This window comes from Cucumis sativus, chromosome 2 (assembly GCF_000004075.3).
Source record: "Cucumis sativus cultivar 9930 chromosome 2, Cucumber_9930_V3, whole genome shotgun sequence".
NCBI classification, from domain to species: domain Eukaryota; kingdom Viridiplantae; phylum Streptophyta; class Magnoliopsida; order Cucurbitales; family Cucurbitaceae; genus Cucumis; species Cucumis sativus.
The window spans coordinates 7510921-7532386 of record NC_026656.2 but is presented as its reverse complement, the minus strand read 5'-3'; the positions used below and the strand labels follow the sequence as shown (position 1 = coordinate 7532386).

General features: G+C 31.6%; 1 protein-coding gene across 1 annotated transcript; it reads right to left on the bottom strand.

Moving 5' to 3' along the window:
- Nucleotides 1–2301: 2301 nt before the first annotated feature.
- On the bottom strand, nt 2302–21072 carry LOC101220742 (beta-glucosidase 42). Its single transcript, XM_004138855.3, has 13 exons — nt 20892–21072; nt 17845–17911; nt 17670–17728; nt 16094–16169; nt 14344–14418; nt 14171–14258; nt 10566–10791; nt 5956–6071; nt 4160–4374; nt 4055–4089; nt 3843–3945; nt 3644–3752; nt 2302–2936 (listed from the first exon to the last, which is right to left on the bottom strand). Exons 1-13 carry the CDS (start codon nt 21015–21017, stop codon nt 2741–2743), a joined length of 1491 nt encoding a protein of 496 aa, XP_004138903.1. The 5' UTR covers nt 21018–21072; the 3' UTR covers nt 2302–2740.
- Nucleotides 21073–21466: the final 394 nt, after the last annotated feature.

Here is a 21466-nt window from a genome sequence, read left to right as displayed (position 1 = left end):
TGTACCAAACATTTGTTATTAATAAAGTATATGTTTTAGTATGTATTTATTATATTTCGCGTTTAGATTGACCACCACTACGTTTTGAGTTTTGTTGATTGTTTAAAAAGAGTTGAAAATAAGATTTAATAGTAATAATACATACACATGTTCTTTTTCATATTCTGTGGTTTTTTTAGTGCGTATATATACAATATATACACAAATTATATATTTTCTTACATATATGTTACTGAATAATTAATATTTTCATACACTTTTTTTTTTTTATATTATGTGTTTTTTTACTATATTTAACATTAATTATATTTCTTACCTGAATAATTAATTTTTTCATACAATTCCCTAGATCTTCAATTCTTTCATCAAAGTCCCTACATTACAATTATATTAACTTTTTCTCAACATTACATATACTATAAAACAATTAATGTTTTAATGACATATATTACATATACTCATCATAATTATTTATCATTCATGTTCCTGTAGCCATAAACAACTTTAATACATAACCAATATTATTTCAAATATAACGTATTATTTATCACATAAGATATGAATATTTAAATAAAATACATAAACAAATTGATATAAGAACTTTTCACTAATAAAATATACACTGAATTTATATACGTTATTTAGTAAATATACCTCATATTATATACAATATACCTTATACATAATTCATACAGAATTTGTGTTTAAATTTTTTGTTTGTAGAATAAATATTACTAAAACAGTAGTAAACGATATGATGATCATATATACATATTTTTCCTTTATAAATGTATTTGATTACATTATACTTTAATATATCCGAAATCTATAATAGTTATGTTCTATGTTTTAGTATATATATACCTCATATTATATACAATAATACTATATACTGACATATAGTTATATTATTTTTTTGATAGGATGGTCGTTCTTTTTTCAACGTTGAATTCTTAATAAACTCTAGAATGTATCACATTCAAAACTAAATTTTCGTTTGTTTGCCTATTTAATCGAATATTTAAAATATACTTAATATACCAAATGTTTCGTATGTTTTGAATATAATCTAAACCTAATATACCGAATGTTTCATTTGCTTTGAATATATATAATATTGAGCACAAAATTTCTAGCTAGATTCTGTTGGATAAGTTTTCTATTTTTCGGCCATCGAAAGTTTTCTTTTTCACCGCCGAAATCTCAATAAACCCTAAAATGTATCACATTCAAAACTACATTTTCATTTGATTGGCTATTTAATTGAATATCTAAAATATACCTAATATACCTAATGTTTCATATGCGTTGAATATATACAATAATAACCGCGAAGTTTTTAACTAGATTATGTTCGAGAAGTTTTGTATTTGTCGGCCGTCGACTGTCTTTTTTTTCACCTCCGAACTCTCTAAAATTTCGAAGTAAAAATCGTAATTCACGTTGGAAGGAGTAGACAACTGTTTTCGTGGAAGGAAAGCATGAAAAGTTTTCCACTTATTTCCAAAACCGTATCTCATTATTTTCTTCATTTAGATATTTGTTATAAATCAATTAAATAATATAAATTAGTTTGGACCCCACTTCTTTCCAAAACTATATCCCACCATTTTTCCATTTAAATATTTGTTATAAATCAATTAAATAATAAAAATGGATACTAAAGTAATTTGGATCCTTTACGTTTACGTAATATACTCAAATTTATTAGTAATTTGGATCCTTCATGTAATATCATATAGCAATTTAGGCTATATGAGTTAAAAGACCGTTTCACAATCAAAACTATATTGAATTTTTGTTGGATTTTAATTTTTGCACACTATTTCCCATTATTGTATTTGTCCACAGTTTAAAATGTATTAAAATATTTATAAACATCGCATAATACTTTTGTTATATAGACAATAATTGACTAAGAATCCACCATAAACTATTTAGTATTGAGAAAATAAAAATAAAGAATTAGAATTGAAGAAACTTCAAAACATGCAAACCAAAATAGTATTTTAAATTTTGTATTTGTTTCCATGGTATTACAAAATTTTATTTTCTTCTACGACATTACTTCAAATGACAATTTAAAGATTTGCATTTGTTTCCATGGTAATCAAATGGATTTCATTTTTCAAATTACACTTACCATGGATAGATTACGTTTTCCCTTAAACAAGCATGACCTTATTTCCAATCAATTACTTTTGAGAGAGAAAATCGTGAGATTTAAACAATCGATTACTCAAAAAGAAAACCTCACTCCTATAATTGAGGGATTTTTAAACTACTATGGACATTATCGTATTGAAAAAATAATAGATCTCGTGCAGCTGAGTTTCTTTGCTACAAATCTTATTAATATTTTGTGCAGCTGAGTAAATATTATTGATATCCCAAGTTTTATTTTCTTCCACCACACAACTTCAAATGAGAACGAAATGCACCAAGTCAACAACCTTCATGACTTATTTTAGTTATTGATTGTCGACCAACACGAACATGCAGATAGATTCCTTCTTTCAGTGGCTTCAATTAGTATTTCATACCACATCCAGAGTTGGATCCTTTCTGCCAGAGCCCATTGTTTATAACATCCAAATGTATTGGTTACTGAAAATATGCCTTCAATAAACAGATAGGAAAACAAATGGAGAGAAAAGAGAGAAATTGCAAGAATGGAGATCTAAGGTTGTAAGAAAATAAATGAATATGGACAAGATCACATACAAAATGAAGGAGTGTCTCACTCTTTCTTCCCATTTTTCTCCTCGGAACCTTTCAATAAGCGACGGAACCAATAAGCTGAAGATTTAGGGTGGCGAGTTAGGCCATTCTTGTAGTCTACATAAACCAATCCAAATCGCTTGGTGTAGCCTTGAGCCCATTCAAAGTTGTCCAATAGAGACCATGCAAAGTAACCCCTAACATCTACTCCATCCCTGTCCACAAAATTTCACAAATAGCATCAAACCCAATTCATCATTCAGATGGACTTGTTACTTTGGTCCTGTTTGGCAAGCTTCTAGTTTTCCACAACAATAATCATCTTTCAACATTAATGTGTATAGTGATATCATAAAACAAACTAGGGTATTTGAACTGCATAGCACTTTTAGAAATAATAATTTGTATAGCAACACTTTAAAAGAATTGCAAATATAACAAAGAACACCGGTGTTAGACTCTATTGTTGATGAACTTCTATTAGTAATAAACTCTAGTGCTATACTCTTCTTATTATAAATATGGTCCATCATTGATAGACTTTGAGAGTTAATCTAAATTTTGCTTTATTTGTAAATTCTTTCAAAAAAAATTTGGACCTAATTTTTATATTTGCAACTATCTCAAAAAAGTTATTGAGGCATTGTTTAAAAAATTGAGTTGAAAAGAATAGTTAGACCATCATATCGAAAAAAATGAGTTGAAAAGAATAGTCAAACCACCAGATCAGATACTTTTTAAAAGAACAGGTGTAGTGAAGATATCGGAAACTAAATAAGAGAGAACATGAACCAAAATAGACATTTTAAAAAATAGAGGAACAGTAATGAACAAAAATGTTATGTTAAAAGGTAGAGTTAAAGCGAGCCTTATATTGATTGATTAAGGAAGCTTTTGAATGGAAGTAGAAGTAGCAGCCCACCTGATTGCTTTGGATAATTCAGCCAGATAGCCCTTAAAATAACCAACTCTCATTTTGTCATCAAGCATCTCATGAAGTGGGCAAGTTTCATTTTCTTCATCATCCACTCCTGAAATCAGAAAAAATAAACTGCAAATTTCCTTCCAATTGAAAACTTCATCACAGTCCTACAATGTTTATAGACTTTTAAGGTACATACCGTTCTCAGTTATGATGATAATTGGATTATTGTATTTCTGTTTTATGTAGTTTAGGAGCTTTCGTAATCCCCAGGGAACAATGTAAAGCCAATCCGACGCTGCCTGCATGAATTATTCGGCAAAGTGGAAATCACAGTTCACAAGATGCACAAGTGTTGTAAAAAAGTAGTAGTGGATGTGTTCCATGCTCATGGGAGAGAAAGAGTCATACCCTCTCACCGATAAGCTCACCGTCTTCCCATTGAACTGGTAATAACAGAAATATTAAAACATAATTCAAGTTCTTAAACAGGGAGACAGTATGAGAGTGATTTACCAAGTCTTGCCATCTTTTGTGATTTGTAGAAATTCCCACCATCAGGGCTCTCTGATGCATCAGCAATAAACCTCGATGTATAGTGATTTAGACCCACAAAGTCCACGCTATTCATAATCAACTCCTTTTCTTCATCACTGAATTTCGGAAGGTTATCTCCAAGTTCTTCACGCATAACTTCAGGATAATCTCCAAAATATATTGGGTGCATGTACCTATTCGAATAATCATAGGCTCAAACTACTAGATAATTATACTAGAGAGACTTTGAGCAAATCTGGAAGTTGATCTTTATTTATTTTAAGAATAAACAACTTGTTGAAAATATCACCAAGTGTTCGTAATAAACAACTCCATAAATAGGATAGAGAAATCCCCTCACTTCAGACAAGTAAAAAATCAGCAATTTAGTTTAAAAAGTTATTAAAGGATTGCACCCAACAAGAATTAATTGCGCTCCATGAATAACTAGGAATATAAAGTCTAGAGACAAGTATAATTCTTTTGCAAGACTTCACGAACTCCTAAAAGGAAAAATTGCACAAGAACACACACATAAACAAGTAATACGAGAAAATTATCTTACTGTTCATCCACATGCCCACAAACCAAGATAACCAACCTTAGCATAAAGCACCCAAATGTATACTAAAGTTCCCCCAGCCCTGTCAGAACAAAGGACCACCACAACTACCCTTTTGTCGAGGTTGAGAACCCCGTCTTAACCCTCCTCTTATATACTTGCTTAATGGAAGGCCTAGCATCTTTTCAACCTTCCATATGCAGTTCATTTCATGCAACACCAAGAAACTGCTAATGTCAACGGAAGATATTATTACTTTCTTCAAGAGATCATGAATTTGAATCTTCCCCAAAGTACAAACAAAAAAAATGTAATATTTTGGGACATTTTTAAAAAATAGAAAAAATTAAATTAAAACTATTTACAAAATATAGCAAAATTCATCAAACTTTTCCTAGTCAATTTAAGTTTTTTTTCCTATATTTTGTAAATAAATAGTTTTAAATTTATTTACTATCAGTAACAATTCCCCTAAAATTTATGTGACAAAGCAAAACATTAACAAAACTAAATCACCAAAACAAACATGGCACAATTGACATAAAGCTTATACTATTGATTTTCAAAAGCTTTTATGGTCCAATCCCACATATTATCAAATATATAAATATATATCTTAAAATATAAAATCAATTTTTACGTCAGTTAAGAAATACTCATGTCAGCAGTTTATTCTATATAGCAATTACCACATATAATTAAATAAACTAATATTGAATTTATAATAATATTTTACACTTAGGTAAATACACGAAAAGTAATGGTAAGAAAATTATTTATTTATTTCACAAGTTAATTATCTGAAAATGTTTGGCTCAACCCCCAAAAAACAGTTTCTTTTTAAAATATTACTTAATTCAATTCTTAAGAAAACTATTTTGATATTTTGATCAAATATAATCTATTTTAAATTTTCTTATATGTACTAAATGATCAATATATCTTCTCTTTTACTGCAAATCCAACACCAACGAGTTACACCTAGATTCAACAAACTCGTTTCTATGCACAATCGCAAAACAAGTTACACAAAATCTAGTCTTTAACCTATTCTCCAAAATCATGTTTAATCAGTCTTACATCGCTACTCACTAGCACACAATGAGATGTATGTTAATGCCTATTCATGTAGGTGGCGAGAGAGAGGATATTACAAAATGGTATAACCTCTCATCGCCCAACAATAGTAAGAAACTAAGAGTCCATAAATTACCATCCAAAATGAAAATCTAAGCGTCTTGATGCAGCAGTCCTATCTTCAACACTATCTGAGTTAGGTTCTGACCATTCACAATCTACAGACAGGCCTATTTGTCCTCCCTGATGTTCCTGGAAAAGGATGAGAGTGGAAAAAACCAAATAATGTTCATATGATTGCAGAGGCAATAGGAATTATTTTTTTTTATATCCGTGAATGTCCAGGTTAGCTTACGCACATCTCAACTAATCTTACGGGACAATTTATCTGACCCTACAACATTTAAGTGTTAAGGTAACTCTAGAAAACTAATTCCTAAGTAGGTAGCCAACATGAATTAAACCATGACCTCCTAGTTATTGAGACTAGGTTTCCTTTTTTACCACTAGGCCAAACCCATGATGGTTAGGAATTAAAAATTTACCCCAACAGAAGAATAAGAACTTCAAGATTTATTAGTTATTTCTTATTAGGGGAATAGAATAAACAAAGCTAATCAAACACTATATGTTCATCATTTCATGTCAATTTTAGACCCTGTTCATTCTAAATTCTAATTAAGTCCAGAAGCAGGAATAATCTTGAATTGATGCTAGGAAACTTAAGATTGTAAACAAACACGGACAGCCAGCCACCCTAATCACTGTATACACAAGAATGAAAATATTCAAGATTTTAGACTAATATAATATTGGAAAGTAAAAGTTATTCAGCATCTCAGAACTATAAATTTAAAGGTCACCTTCCCCATTAGACTGCATCCTCCTCATTTCATTTTCTGGTGACTCAAGAATTAAGAAAATATAATATACAGCTGCAGTAGGTGGTGTATAATAGACAGCTGACAGTTAATCTTCCTCTTATAACTTTTCATGGTGTGTCATGAGGTTAAGCCCACAAACCAAATTGAGGACTATTCGCCAAATTAGCCAATGCCACATGCTTCCTGAATGTTAATCTGTAAAACCCAGCTCTTTCTTTTAACTTGTTTAGGTTCCATTATGTGCTTTGTAGTTCTTATTGATGTCATTCATAATTAGAGAAGGGGGTGCAACTAAGTTGAGTTGTTGTGAAGTTAAGTTAGAAGAAGGAAGCGAAGGCCATGCAACCAAGAATGCGTGAGAAATGAACTATGCATTCAAATTGGAATCTTTCAAGTTAGTAGGAGACAAGTGACAAATAAAGAATTTAAAAAGAATAAGGATACTGGTCTACAATTAAGGAAAACATGTCTGAAGTGTGACTTACATTCGGCACTATTAAAAGGGAATGTTTGGTGGAGAAATTCCCTCATTTTTTTTCCATGCCAAATCCGAAAGTTTGGAATAATTTCAGAGTTATATGTGTCTGGTGAGTGTGTGAGGAGAGCTGAGAAGAACTCCTTGAAGATTTTGGCTGGATTCAGCAGATTGTGCTATTTTTGAGCAATCCGAGCAAGGGCCCAAAGAAATAGATCTTTCTGGAGGATCAAGAGGAGTTTGAGGTTGAAATCTTGAGGTAAGTAAGTTAAGAGGATTTGGAACAAGCTTGTAGAAGGAAGTTTTTTAATTTGAGTAATGGATTTTAAGTTATTCAAGCTGAAAGGGCAATCTGGAAACTTTTAGGTAAAACGACAGCAACCAGTGAAAGTTAGGCAGCAAGGTGTTTGGGGATGCAAGCCATGTGTCCATCATAGTTTGATAACTTTGGAGTTTCTAAGCTATTTTAGAGTATAAACTAAGTTCAAGAAATTAAATTAAGGATCAATTTCCTAAGTTTCAGGGCAAGAGAAATTTGGACAGGTTTTCTAGCCAAGGGGCAGTTAGGTAAGTACTATGAGTGACGAAAGGATTTTAAGTTTCCTATAAGTATTTGAAAGCATGATTTCTAAGTTAAAGTATTTTAGTATGCTTTACTAATTCTTAGCATTTGTTTATCCAAGCAATATTTCTATATTTTGCTAAGTTTATTAAGCATGAGTTTTAATCAGGTATTTGGACCAAGTGATATGAGTAAATTTTCAAGCATGAGCTACAAGCTGTTTTAAGCTACCAAGTTAAGCATGAGACTTACATAAGCTTAAATATAAGTAAGATGTAAAGCAAGTGAGCAGAGCATGAGTTATAAGTTTTCAAATTAAGTTATTTAGAAAGCTATGAATTCTTTGTTTTAAAATATGGAACTGTACCCGAGTCATTAGTCTTGAGAAAAGTTACTATGTGCCCATAAAGAGATAAATGTTAGGAGTATTGAGCATGCTCTACTATAACATAGTTTGATGTTGGTAATAATGGGCGTGCCCTACTACAACAAGGTTAGACGTTAGGAGTATTGATCGTGCCCTACTACAACATAGCTAGGTGGGTCCTAGAGAAATAAGATTTTCTTTCTTTTTTTCTTTTTTTTTGGGTGTGATTTTTTGTAAATCAAGTTTGAGCTTATTGTTATCACTTTCGCTTTGCACATGATTTCTGAAAGATCTATTTCTAAAGATGTTTGCGAAAACCGAAAAAATAAGATTTACTTATGCTTATTATCTAGGCTAGATTACAGAGTGCCCCTCAACTTTGATGTTTGTGTCAAAAATACCCCTAAACTTTCAAAGTCTTAAAAAATGTCCTTCAACTTTTGAAAAGGTTCAAAAATACCCTACCGTTAGTTTTGGATGGAAATCGTTAAAAGTTTTGTTTCAAAAATACCCCTGAACTATTGAAAAGTTTCAAAAATACCCTTGTGCTTAAAGAAAGTTAAGAAATACTCTCATTGATCCAAACTTTATACCAATTTTCTCACAGACTAAAATGAAAATGAAAATTTTAAGTTAAAACCATAGTTTTAAATTTATTTGACTATTAACACATAAAGGTACATCATGAACACAACTAATCTCAATAGTTATTAATTGTCAAATATAGAAATGTATTTGAAAATGTATTTGACTAGTCTAATAGATCTATCGGTGTGAGATTTTTTTTTTTATTTGACTAGTTATTGTTTTAGTATGTTTTATGGAGATTTTTTTAACTTCATGAAATTTTGTGGAATTTTATGTTTTAACCAATGTTTAAAATATCGATGTTGATTGATATATCAAAATCTTAATTTTACAAAAATTTCGATTTCAATGGATATTTTTGGAAAATTATAAAAACAAAAAACTCAAAAACTAATTTTAAATTAGTAAATATATATTTTATTATTTTCAAATAAGTAAAAATGTCTATTATTTATATTATATTTATATTAGTGTCATTTTCATGTTTAGTTTTTGTGATTCGTGGATTTTTCTACAATGTAATGGAAATATCGATTACCCCTTCAATCAAATAACGAACCATGGAAATGTGAAAGCATTGATAGAAATATCCACGTATTGATGGAAATTTAAAAACTATAGCTTTAACTTAAAATTTTAGTTTTATTTTGAAGGCCAAGAAATTTGGGGTAAAAATTAGATTAATGGAAATATTTTGAATTTTTATAAGTGTAAGGGTATTCATGAAACTTACCAATAATTTAGGGGTACTTTGAAATAAAAAATTTAACGATTTCCATCCAAAACTAACGGTAAGGGTATATATCAACCCTTTCGAAAGTTTAGGGACATTTTTGAAACTTTTGAAAGTTTAAGGATATTTTTGACATAAATATCAAAGTTGATGAACATTTTTTATAATTTAGCCTATTATCTAAGTTTCTATTTATAAGCATGAGTTAAATATTTTCCTAAAGCGAGTCACTCACTAAGCCTTTCAACTCACATTTCAAAATGTTTTTATTTTTGGAAAATTGCATCAGATGGCAAAAACATTTAGAAAAAAACAACCCATAACACCTTTTCTTTTATTTTGCAAATATGACCAGTAATTAGTGATATCAGACGGCTATCAGAGGGCTATCGGAGGATTATCACAGGGCTATCAGAGGGTTATCAGTTTTTAGTTTGCTACTTTTGCAATTTAGAAAATGTAGTGACATGGACCTTTTTATCATAAATTTTTTTGCTAATTTTGCAAGGGCTCTGTATTTTTCAGGTGATCATGATCCCAAAGCTTGACCTACTATTCTCAATCTGCCACGTTTTCTTTTACATTTCTTGCTATTTTTCTTAAGCTTACATATTAGTCTCATGCATGGCTATGTTGGATTTGAGGTTAAGTTTTGAGTGTGTTGTGATGTTTGAAAACTTTCTTATAACCCCTGAGTTGTAAAGTTTTATTCATGTTTGCGTTGCAACATTTTACGCTGTTATCATTCATTTAACTCCTTTTCCACTGCAACTTAAAGAAAAGTTTCTGTGTTTAAATTATGTTTCAAATTCTCCTATGCCTTATTCAAGTAAGTTCTTAGTCAGTAAGTGTCATAAGAGAGTTTATGCTTGCTGGCTTCACGCCTCTTTCTTGAGCTAGAGAGAGTGCCGAGAAGGGGTTGTGACATAATCTTTCTACTCCTTCCAATTGCCGACTCTCAGTATCTTGTTATAACAGAATCTTTTATTATTTTTAGATTGACGATATTGCAAGTGTATTGTTCATATTAACATGAAGGACGAGAAAATCTAATATTTTAATCATATATTTATCAAAGGATAGAAAACTAAAAATAAATTAGGAAGCTGCTAGGGCAGACAGGTCTGGATGTTATACCTTATACTTCTTTCGATAAATGGATACAGCAGTTGCATGTGCCAAGATCTGGTGGTGTGCAGTCAAATATTGTTCAACTGATGGATTTTCCCATCTTCCAGGAGCAAAGATACCAATTCCATGTCCATTCACGGAAGTTTGAAGAGGCTCATTAATTGTAATCCAGTTCTTTACTCTATCACCAAAACTTGAAAAACAAGTTTCGGCATAGGTTGCAAAGTAATTTCTGTTTGTTCACCAAGCAAGTTAGAAAACAGGTTGTTAGTATGGAATTTGCCAAATACTTTACACATGTCACATATATGATATTTAAATGTTTATACACCGTGCAGAACAAGAAAACATAAACACAAGTATTCATGATTGGGAGATGCTGTCTTAAGTCGTCATAAAAACTAGTATCCTCTGCTGGAGTTGTGTCTTCAACGAGGCCAAGAACAACACCAAGCCCAAGCTGACAAGGCTGTCTATGATAGCCATTATTTTTTATGCATGATCCCAGACTAAGGATTACTCAGTTACATGTGACAGAAACCAGTTTTGTTCTTGATAACCAGAGGGACTTTACAAGAGCAAGGGGAGAATATGAGAGTCTCCACACTCATTGCTCAATTAACTAGCCAAAAGGATATCCCTACACTAAATTTGACTATATACAATTGAAAAACTTTCCCAAAATACCCATCCTGCCTAACTAACTTGAACACACAGTGTGGCAGGAAGACTTGGATCATAGTCTCTAATGTTGTGAGTTCGATACCGCATTATGGGATTATTGGTTTCAAACATGTGGATTTTCGCATGCTCGCAGGGTTAGTGATATGGTTGGGGAGTTCCTCCTCCATCCACCATTTCAAGAGAAAGGGTGCTTTTAATGAATGGTTGGTGTGTGTGCTACTTTTTGAGTCTTGTGGTAGGAACGAAATAACAGGATGCATCAAGGGTTAGAGAGGGGCCCTTTTGATATTTGGTCCCTAGTTAGATATCATGTTTATCTTTGTGTTTTTGTTGGAATCCTTTCCTTTTTTCTAGTATTTTTCTTGTTAGAATCCTAGAATATTTATGGAAAGATCATGGGAATGTTTTCCTTATTTCCTAAATCTTTTCCCTTTTTATTCCATTGTATACTCTATTTATTCACCCTTGTATCTATTGTATTATTCATTAGAAAATAATAACAACAAACAATCGTGGTTTTCTCCCGGTATTCGGGTTTCCACGTAAATTTGTGTGTGCTCGTTGTCTCTCCTTTCAATAGCTTTTTAATATCTTTTGTGACCATTCTATAGATTCTATGTTGTATAGTTGGAGTCTCTTTGAAGGGATCTTTTTCTCTTCGGTGGATTTGGTTTTTTGTATGCACTTGTATTCTTTCATTTTTATCTCAATGAAATGGTTCATTTCTGCATGGTTTTTGTATGTCCTTGTACTCTTTCATTTTTATCTATAAACGCCATATTTTATTACCCTAAGAAAACAAAAATTTTCTTATGGGAGCTGCATTATGAGTGCTGTCAATAATGTTGATAGTCTTCAATGCGCCTTATATGTCTATCTCTTCATCCTGGTGTAGTTTTTCAGAGTCCTTGCTTCATATGTTTATGTGTTATTCCTTTGCCTCTTGATTCTGGCATGTTATTCTAGATGCTTTTGATTGGTCATTAGCCTCCTCTAACAATATTTTTTACATCTTAGCTTCTCTTATCGCGGTCCATCCTTTATATGGTAATAAGAAAAGCCTGTTTGGCCGGCCATTTTGTGCGTTGCTTCTGGACATTTGGAGCGAGCATAACAGGTGTTTCTTTAATGATTCCTTACCTTCTTTGATAGCTTTATGGATTTGGTTATGTCTACTAGGTTGTTGCAAAACTAGGCACCCATTTTCGAATTTTAATCTTTCTTTTTTTTTTTTTTTTTTGAAATGGAAATGAGTCTCTTTATTTAATATTAATAATGAGACAAAAGCTCAAAGTGTTGGTGATATTAATTAAATTTGCCTTCAACCACCAGCTTAAGTTTTTGGGTGAATTAGTGGTTTAATATGGTATAGAGCAGGTGGTCCAGGGAGGTTTCTATGTTCAAGCCTCTGCATTGTTGTCGTTTCCTCCCCAATTAAAATCAATTTTCACTTGTTGGGCCTTTCAAATATTTCAAACCCACAAGAAAGGTAAAATTAATTCCACTTGTTGGGCCTTTTACATATTTCAAGCCCACAAGTGAGGGGAGTGTTGGTGATATATAATTAAATTTGCCTTCAACCACCGGTTTAAGTTTTTGGGTGAATTGGTGGTTTAGTACAAAGTACAAGAGGATTCTACAAAAAGCATAAGAACCTAGGGATCAATAGAGGCACCTGGACATCTCAACTTGGTTGACAACCCTTTAGCGTATTCATCATATCTTTACAAACTAAAAGAACATATAAAATGAGGGCAAGTGAAGGCCTCTACATCACAAGCAAATAAAGAAACCATAATCCAAGATCTAATACCCCAAATCTAGACTCTCCAAAAGCACCTTCTTATTTAGTTTTCAATTGGAAATCTCTTTTGTAATCAGCTCTCCCCATACTTCATTTTTCCAATGAAATGTCTCTAACCTGGAACAAACGGGGACTTGCAGAACAAAGGGAATTCAAATTCAAGACCCTGCAAGAAACAATGGAAAAACCAAGATTCACAATGAACATCTTCAAGAACCTAAACCGATCAAAACCCAAGCACCAAGAAACTTGTACCAAGTAAGATTTTGACCTCACGAAAATCATGGAGGGGGATTTATGATGCAAGAACTCAAGCGAAGGAGAAAACTAATTTATGGGAAACTATGACAAGATTGGAATGCACCGATCAAAACCCAAGCACCAAGAAACTTGTACCAAGTAAGATTTTGACCTCACGAAAATCATGGAGGGGGATTTATGATGCAAGAACTCAAGCGAAGGAGAAAACTAATTTATTGGAAACTATGACAAGATTGGAATGCACTGTGGAAGACACCAATTTCACCAAGGAAACACCGAATACAAAATGAAAATTGACCTTACCAGCTTGATGGCCTAACGGATGTGGAAGAATTCGTGGAGTGGGCTTTGAAGGTGGAGAATTTTTTCGAGTTCACCAACATCCCTAACGAAAAGAAGGTAAAATTAGTTGTGCTTAAGTTTCAAGGGGTGCTTCAGGATGGTGGAAACAACTTGAGACCAACTAACGCTACTATGGAAAGACTCATCTCGAAGGATTATCATGGAAGGCCCGCTGATTTCTTTCGAACCAAACTTCAACTAACAGTGCCTTGTTGATGTAGGAGTGGAGTTATAACTCCTTAATTTGAAGTTTTGATTGCTTATATCTCTAGTAGTTGGCTCAACTTTATTAGAAACTTCCTCTGGTGCACTTGGATTGAAAAAAATCACTTTGTTGAAGTGATAATTTTATTTTTTATTTTTATCTTTTATGGACAATGTCCTTTTTGTATAATTTATAGCTTCTTGGAGAAGTGACAACGTCCTTCGTATACTATTCACAAAAAGAATTGTAGAAGATAATGCTCTTTAAAAATAACATAGCTTTTTAGATCACATAGGCCTCAAGCAAAGAACTTACACAACTTCTTTATTTAGCCACCCTTCAATTGCCTCCTGGAGATGCAAAGGAAGATCCCAATGATACAATGTTACATACGGCTGAATGCCTGCAAAAAATTAATTAATTAAAATCCTTCAACCAATTTTTCACTAGCTGAGCTGAAAATGAAATTCACAGGTAACGAATTTTACTCTTTTCAAGAAGTGCATTGATTAGGTTATTGTAATAATTAATCCCTTCAACATTGACTTTGGTCCCCAAACCATCTGAAAGAGGAAAAGGCTTGTCAGTAGAAAATTCAGAAAGACAACAAAGACACTTTAAATGGGAACCATTTCCGCTTGTTGATGGTTCAAAGGCCAGGAGAAAAAAAAAGCAAGGAAATAATCAAGGGATAGATAAATAGTATATCTACAAAAGTTCTTCAATAGTATTGGTAGAAAAAGAAGTAAAAACAGCACAATAACAAGAGGAGAGAAAGATTGTTTTCCTTTTAATAACTAGGCTATCGGAGGGCTTCACTCCATCGTGAGAGTTCATGTATCCTAAGACCACCTCAAAGAGATAATAAAGATTTTGGATTATTGAGTTTTCTATTAAGGAGGCTTGACCCAAGGAAACATCCTATGCTCTCGCCACTAGGACCAGATCTTGAAAGTGGAAAGGAAAGCATCTTTTGAAGTCCCAATTTCTTCATCTCAACAGTGTTTTACCGAAAATGGTGCAAATGTGATCATAATCATGTTACCAATTAGGGATGTAAGATGTGGAACAAAATTCTATATGAAATGACAGGTGGAAAGATATAAAATGCAATAAATGATATAAATTTGAAAAATTAAGAAATCAATAAATCTTAATATGAAATGATAAAAATAATACACGCTGACAGTATTATTTCATTGTCCTTTATACATTTTACAGGAGATGTAGTTATCTTTTCTTCCAAGATCAATTCAAATTGAGTTGAGATCACCAGAAATACGAGAGAGATAAGCATTAACAATATCCGCTTGTTGCTCCTTCAACTAACCCAAGAATGTTTTTCTGTAATCATTCACTTAATTTTATCTTGCTGGATTAGAGCCTTTCCTTTAGTTCAATTTTGTTTGTGGGGCTATAGTTTTTCCATGCTTTTGTATTCTTTTATTGTTTTGCCTCAATGAAAGCTTGATTATTCAGAATAATGATAATAATAAATAAATAAATAATAAAAGTAATATAAAAAGATTAAAAAGAGTTTGTCGAATTTTCGGAGATGTCGATTAATGCTTAATATCAATGTTGAACACTCCAATTTAAAGATATATCAATAGATGTTCTAAACCTTTCTTGAGTGTCAAAGCTTTACCTACCACAATACTAGTGAGATTTCAATATCAATATATCTTTTACATATATAAGAAATAAATTTTATTGATGTATGAAATTTAACAAAGAGGGGCAACATGCCCAAGCAAAAGTAGTTCAATATCAACATCAATGAAAAGATTTGTTTCTTTTCAAAAATGAAAAATAGAAACACTATTGTGACTTTGTCTCTTTCAACATATATTTTTTGTGAAATTCCTATATTATTGAATAAATTATAATAATTTAGAGTACATAATGATGTTTTACATAGAAAATATATAGACCTCAAAGAAACCACTAAAGGAAAATTCATAAATGAAAATTACCAAAAATGAAAATAATAATGGAAATACTAATAATTCAAAAACACTAATTTTCCTTTAACATTTTTCTTTTGCCAGGGAATTGAATCTGGCAATAACTATTTCAGCAACATATATCTTAGTGTTTGAGATTTGTACACTAGTATTTTCTCCTCTCCCTTTCTGGTGTCTAAATGGGCATCTACAATATAGAGTGTGTACTACATGTGTCTAATATTCTTTAGATATCAGCAAAAATGAAGGGAAGATTTTACAAAGCACATACCAGGAAATATGCGGGACCATGATATTGAAAAGCGGTAAGCATCAAATCCCAAATTTGCTATAAGTTCAACATCTTCCTAAACATACATAAAATAGTAAACAAATGAAATATATAGTTTAAACATGTTAATATGTTTCTATTTTTATCAGAAACGATCCTAATGAAGGATGACCAGATATAGACTGTGGGAAGGGGGATGAGGAGCACTCAAACCACTGCAAAAGATCCCTACAAAATACACTTGAGTTGGTATGGATCAAAAAATTAGAGAGTGGCTACAGATATAGTGTGGCAACATACTACTATTTGTGTTAGTTGAATTAGTGATTCAGATGGTATCAGAGCAGGAGGTCTAGGAGGTCATGTGTTCTAAGCCCTTGCAATGTTGTTTCCTCCTCATTTAATATTGATTTCCACTTTTTGGATCTTTCTCATATTTCAAAACCACAAGTGAGGGCTGAAGATTTACAACTCCTGTTTTTTAGGTGTCCCTTTGCAGAAAAATGTTGGTTTGACCTATTTGGATCCTTCAACATCAATTGGGTCTTTGATTCCGACTTTAAGAAGAACGTTTTGCAGCTCCTATCGGCACCAGTTTAAAAGAGAAATCAAGATTGCTATGGATAAATGCTATAAAGGCCCTGCTTTCAGAAATTTAGTTTGAGCAAAATCAAAGAATATTTCACAACAAAGAATCCAATTGGATGAACAGTCTCAGATTGCTAGAATCAATGCTTCCTCATGGTGCTCCTTAGCTAAAGCGTTTGAAGCATACTCAATTCAAGACATTAGCCTTGATAGGCATTTTTACATGAGTAGTCGTTTTTTAGTTTGTAGTCTTATTTGTTTTGGGGGATTTTGTTATATTATCAGATCCTTTAAGATTGTTGTGTTGTCATTTGGTAGTTTGTTGTCTTTGGTGTGTATTTTGCTTTCAGATGTATTTTGAATTGTATTCGGATGGGTTTGGTTTTTTTTTCAATCAAAGTCGGGATACGGAAAGAGTGATATGAGGTGTCAACCTAGTTGAAATGTCTGAGTGCCCTTACTAGTCTCATAGGCTTTAATCTTGTCTCTTCATTGGACTCAAACAGTACTTTGTCTATTCATTTTCTTAATGAGAGGCTTGTTTTCTTTTTTTAAAAAAAAAACAAAAACCACAAGTGAAGGGAGTGTTGAATATTCTATCAAATTTTCCTTCACCTATCCGTTAGCTTAAGCTTTTGGGTTGAATTGGTGGTTTAAGAATTTAATTCTAGAAAAACTAAACTGAATATAAAATTTAAAATTTTATTAAGCATTTTTCATTATATTCTAACCAAAGCATCAGAGAAACCGTCACCTACTTTTGATTAATTATTTAGAATGGAAGGAATGCTCATGTACTTGATTTGAATTCATGAAGAAAGAAGTAAACTTAAATCTTTGACTTAAATAGCAGAAACACTATATAACAAGGCAAGAAGTGAAACGAGAATTGCAAAATTAGGTGACACCGAACAATAATCAAACCACAATTTTTTATAAGAGGAAATTAAATAGATGATGAACAATCTTAAGAGTGAACTTGACTAACCTTGTATCTGTGATACTGGTCCACTGCTACATCACCATTGCCGCCATCCAGGATCTTGCCTGCAGACATGGCAGAAGCAGACTAAGTTTTAAAACCATGATGGAATCAGCTTAGCTATCTGGTTAGAGAAATTATAAGGGATGACAGAACTTCAAAAGCAAAGAACAGTGATTACCTTTAATATGTGTAAATTCATCCCAGATACAAGGGCCTCTGCCTCCCTCATTGGCAGCACCTTCAACCTGTAAAATCAAATTTATCAATTATCCATAGTGAGTTTATTTCTGTTGCTACGTCTAATATTAGTTAATTAACTATTAATAAAATAAATGAATAAGTAACAGAACAAGTTTGATACCAATAGTTTAATTGAAACAGTACGATGATGCCAAATGTATGTAATCTTTTTCAAAAATAATAATTTGACATGTTTTAATACATTGTTTTATTTTAGAAACCATCTCAAGGTCTGAGTTCAAAGAAATCCTCTTGCACGTTCACTTTAGAATCCTTTAACAGTTTTTTTTTCTTTGAGAAAAGATTCCTTTAATAATTAACCTCGTTTTTTTTCAAGTACAAATTAGAGGTGGGAGGATTTGAACCATTGACCTTTTTGTCCTCGACATACACTGGTGCTAGTTGAGTTAAGCACATGTTGGAAGTTGGCCTCTTTTTATTTTTTATCGATCTTTCACATTACAGGGGTAGCTACAAACTGATTTAATAACAAATGTCTGATATATTGAACTATTGAAAAGAAAAAGACGAAGTATACGTAGAAAACCCTAGTACAAGGAGAAAAAACCACAATAGAAGGACTCTTATTATTTTCTAATGAATAAAAAGAGTACAAGAGTAAGAATATATATAGGTTATAATAAGCCTATCAAAAACGTAAATAAAAACCAGGGTACAATAGATTACACAAATACCCTTGGGGCTATAAACACTCCACTAGCCCCTAATTTCCAACACTCCCTCTCAAGTTGGAGGTAGATGTCAATTAGACCCAACTTGCTAACACAATAGTCAAAGTGCTGCCTGAGTAACCCTTTAGTGAGGAAATCATCAATTTGGAAGGAATGTACGAGATACAAATATTGTGATTGTCAAGTTTCTCCTTTATAAAATTGTACTAAGAATTAATTTTTAAATTAATGTATAGTATTGTTTATCATGATTTCTTCTCCTGTAGAAGAATTACAATAATAAAAACTAAATATTATACACCAAAATAAGTAGAATGAATAGTTAATTTTAGACTAAATATAAAGTATTTTTACGTAAATAACTAATATATCATTAAAATTAAGGGAAAATATTGATTTTGTACCCCTAACTTTTGAGGATTGAATCAATTAAAACCTAAAACTAACAATTGTTTAAACTTTCCTAAGTGTATATAAACATCCTGTGAGACTTATGACTTTAATGGGTTTAGAATGATTAAAAAATAATTAAAATTAAGGGAAACTATCAATTTATACCCTTGACTTTTGAGGATTTCAATTAAAATCCAAAACTAACAATTGTTTGAATTTTCCCAAATGTATATAAACATATAGTGAAATTTATGACTTTAATGGGTCTAACTTGTAATAATTCTAGAGTTTTATTGAAAGAACAGGTCACATGATATTTTTTTGAATGAAATCTAAAGGAGAGTGAAAATAAACCAATGAAAGTTTGAGGTTGAAACTAATACAATTATTAGTCCTTAGTTTTAATTGATACAACCCAACGTTAGGCATACAAATTGACATTTTTCCTAAAATTAATTCCATGAATTCAAATCTGCACACACTTAAAGTTGATTGTATTTATCAAAAATTAAGAAATTAAATTAAAATAGCCATCCAATCAAATAGCTAAAACATTTATTAGATGGTTAAAAGGTACTAAAGCTAGCCTAGTTGAAATAAAATACTCAAACAAAGCATATGTAGATCAAAGTTGAAACATATAAATTGTTGAATACATGCCCATTAGTAAAAGTAGTTTTTGGAGCCAATTCTATTCTAGCTAAGTTGATAAAGGCATTCACCTCCCACCTCCAAGTTGTTATACTGACAAAAATTAATTCTTTTCAATGCTAAAATAAAAGTTTTTTTAGTTATACGAGTTTTCTTCACACTCAAATATTATAAAGGTCAAGAAGGTTGTTCCGTGAAATTAGTGGATGTGTGCGTGAGTCGCTCACTGATATCAAAAAAGTATATAAAAGAATACGTCTGGTTTAGTTATAATTAATCATAAATTTGAATTTAAAATAATCGTAAACTTATGTTAATAAAGGACTGTAGAAAGATAATGATTACTATGTTGAAAATCAATGATTTCTTTTATTTTCTTAACTCTATACAGGGAGGGGAAAATCAATGATTTCAAAGTTGAAAGAAAAATGTTATGTTTACAATTATTTTTTAATTTTAAAGAATTTAGATAAATAAATATTTAAAAATGATAAATGACATTCGATGACAAAAACATTTAGAAAAAAACAGCTCAAAGCACCTATTTATTTTACATATTGCAAATATGACAAATATGACAAGTGATATCGGCTATGAAACAGCTGTTGAAGGGTTATCAAAAGGCTATCAGAAGGTTATCAACTTTTAAATTTGTTACTTTTGTAATTTAGAAAATACAGTAATATAACCCTATTATCATAAAAGAGAAAACAAAAACAAAATTGTTATTTTTGCAACCCTCAAGAAAACAAATGTAGTGACAGAAAAGGAAACCAAAAACAATCAAGTTTTGTTTCTCTATCGTGGACATTTGAGCTTTACTTTAATCAAATAACGAAAAGGAAATCAAGGAATTTCAACATAGAAACAATCGGATTCAAAAGGATGATTGACTTTACTAAAGAAACCGACACAAACTGATAATTAATGAAACATTTTAATCAGAGGTAGCAAGAAAGAACCGATCGACGATACTTCTATCCCCAAATTTGAGTTAGGGATTAATAACAGACGAAGAAAAGAGCAATCAGGAGATATCAGACAAATCAGAATGCCTCAGGATTTGCTAAGAAACTCATAAATCAAACAACAAAACTAATAAAAAAAAAGTGAAAATCAACAATTCAAATACCTAAAAGACAGCAACGTGATTCATACAATTAATTGATAAACAGATCAAGAAAAAAAAGATCAGCTAAACAGAAGAAATTAAGAAGAAAACAAAGGCGAATTAAAGTTAAAAGAGGACCTGATAAGCGGAAGTGGCAACGCCGAAGAAGAAATTGGGAGGAAAATCATGGCGAGATAATGGCTTAGCGTTGGGACCATCGGCATCCTCCTGATGATGCTCCAAGACTTCCTTCTTCTTCGGCATTATCGATGAGTGGAGAAAAAAGGAATTGAAAATTGAAGAGAAAAATGGTTGGCATGTACTTATAGTGAAAGAATCGACAGTTGAAGATCACGGGGGCCATCAAGAAAAAGAAAAACTGTAAAAGAGTGTGATGGGGACGCACTTCCAACTTTACGGAGCTGTAAGAATTTGAAATCTAAACCATTGTTTTAAATTTATAGTAAAGGCAGAAGTCATAAATACCCTCCCATCATACAAATTTTTCTTTTCGTTTTTCCTTTTACCCATTACTACCTAAATGCATGCACGTGCTTAAATTTTGTTTCATTTTTCTTTATATTATTTATCTTGAATTATAAGCATTTGACATAAATTTGATAATGAATATATATTCCTAAAACTATATGTATTTTCTTTTGAAACTTTTTTAAAAAGAAATGAGATACTACATCGTCACAGGAAGAAGATTC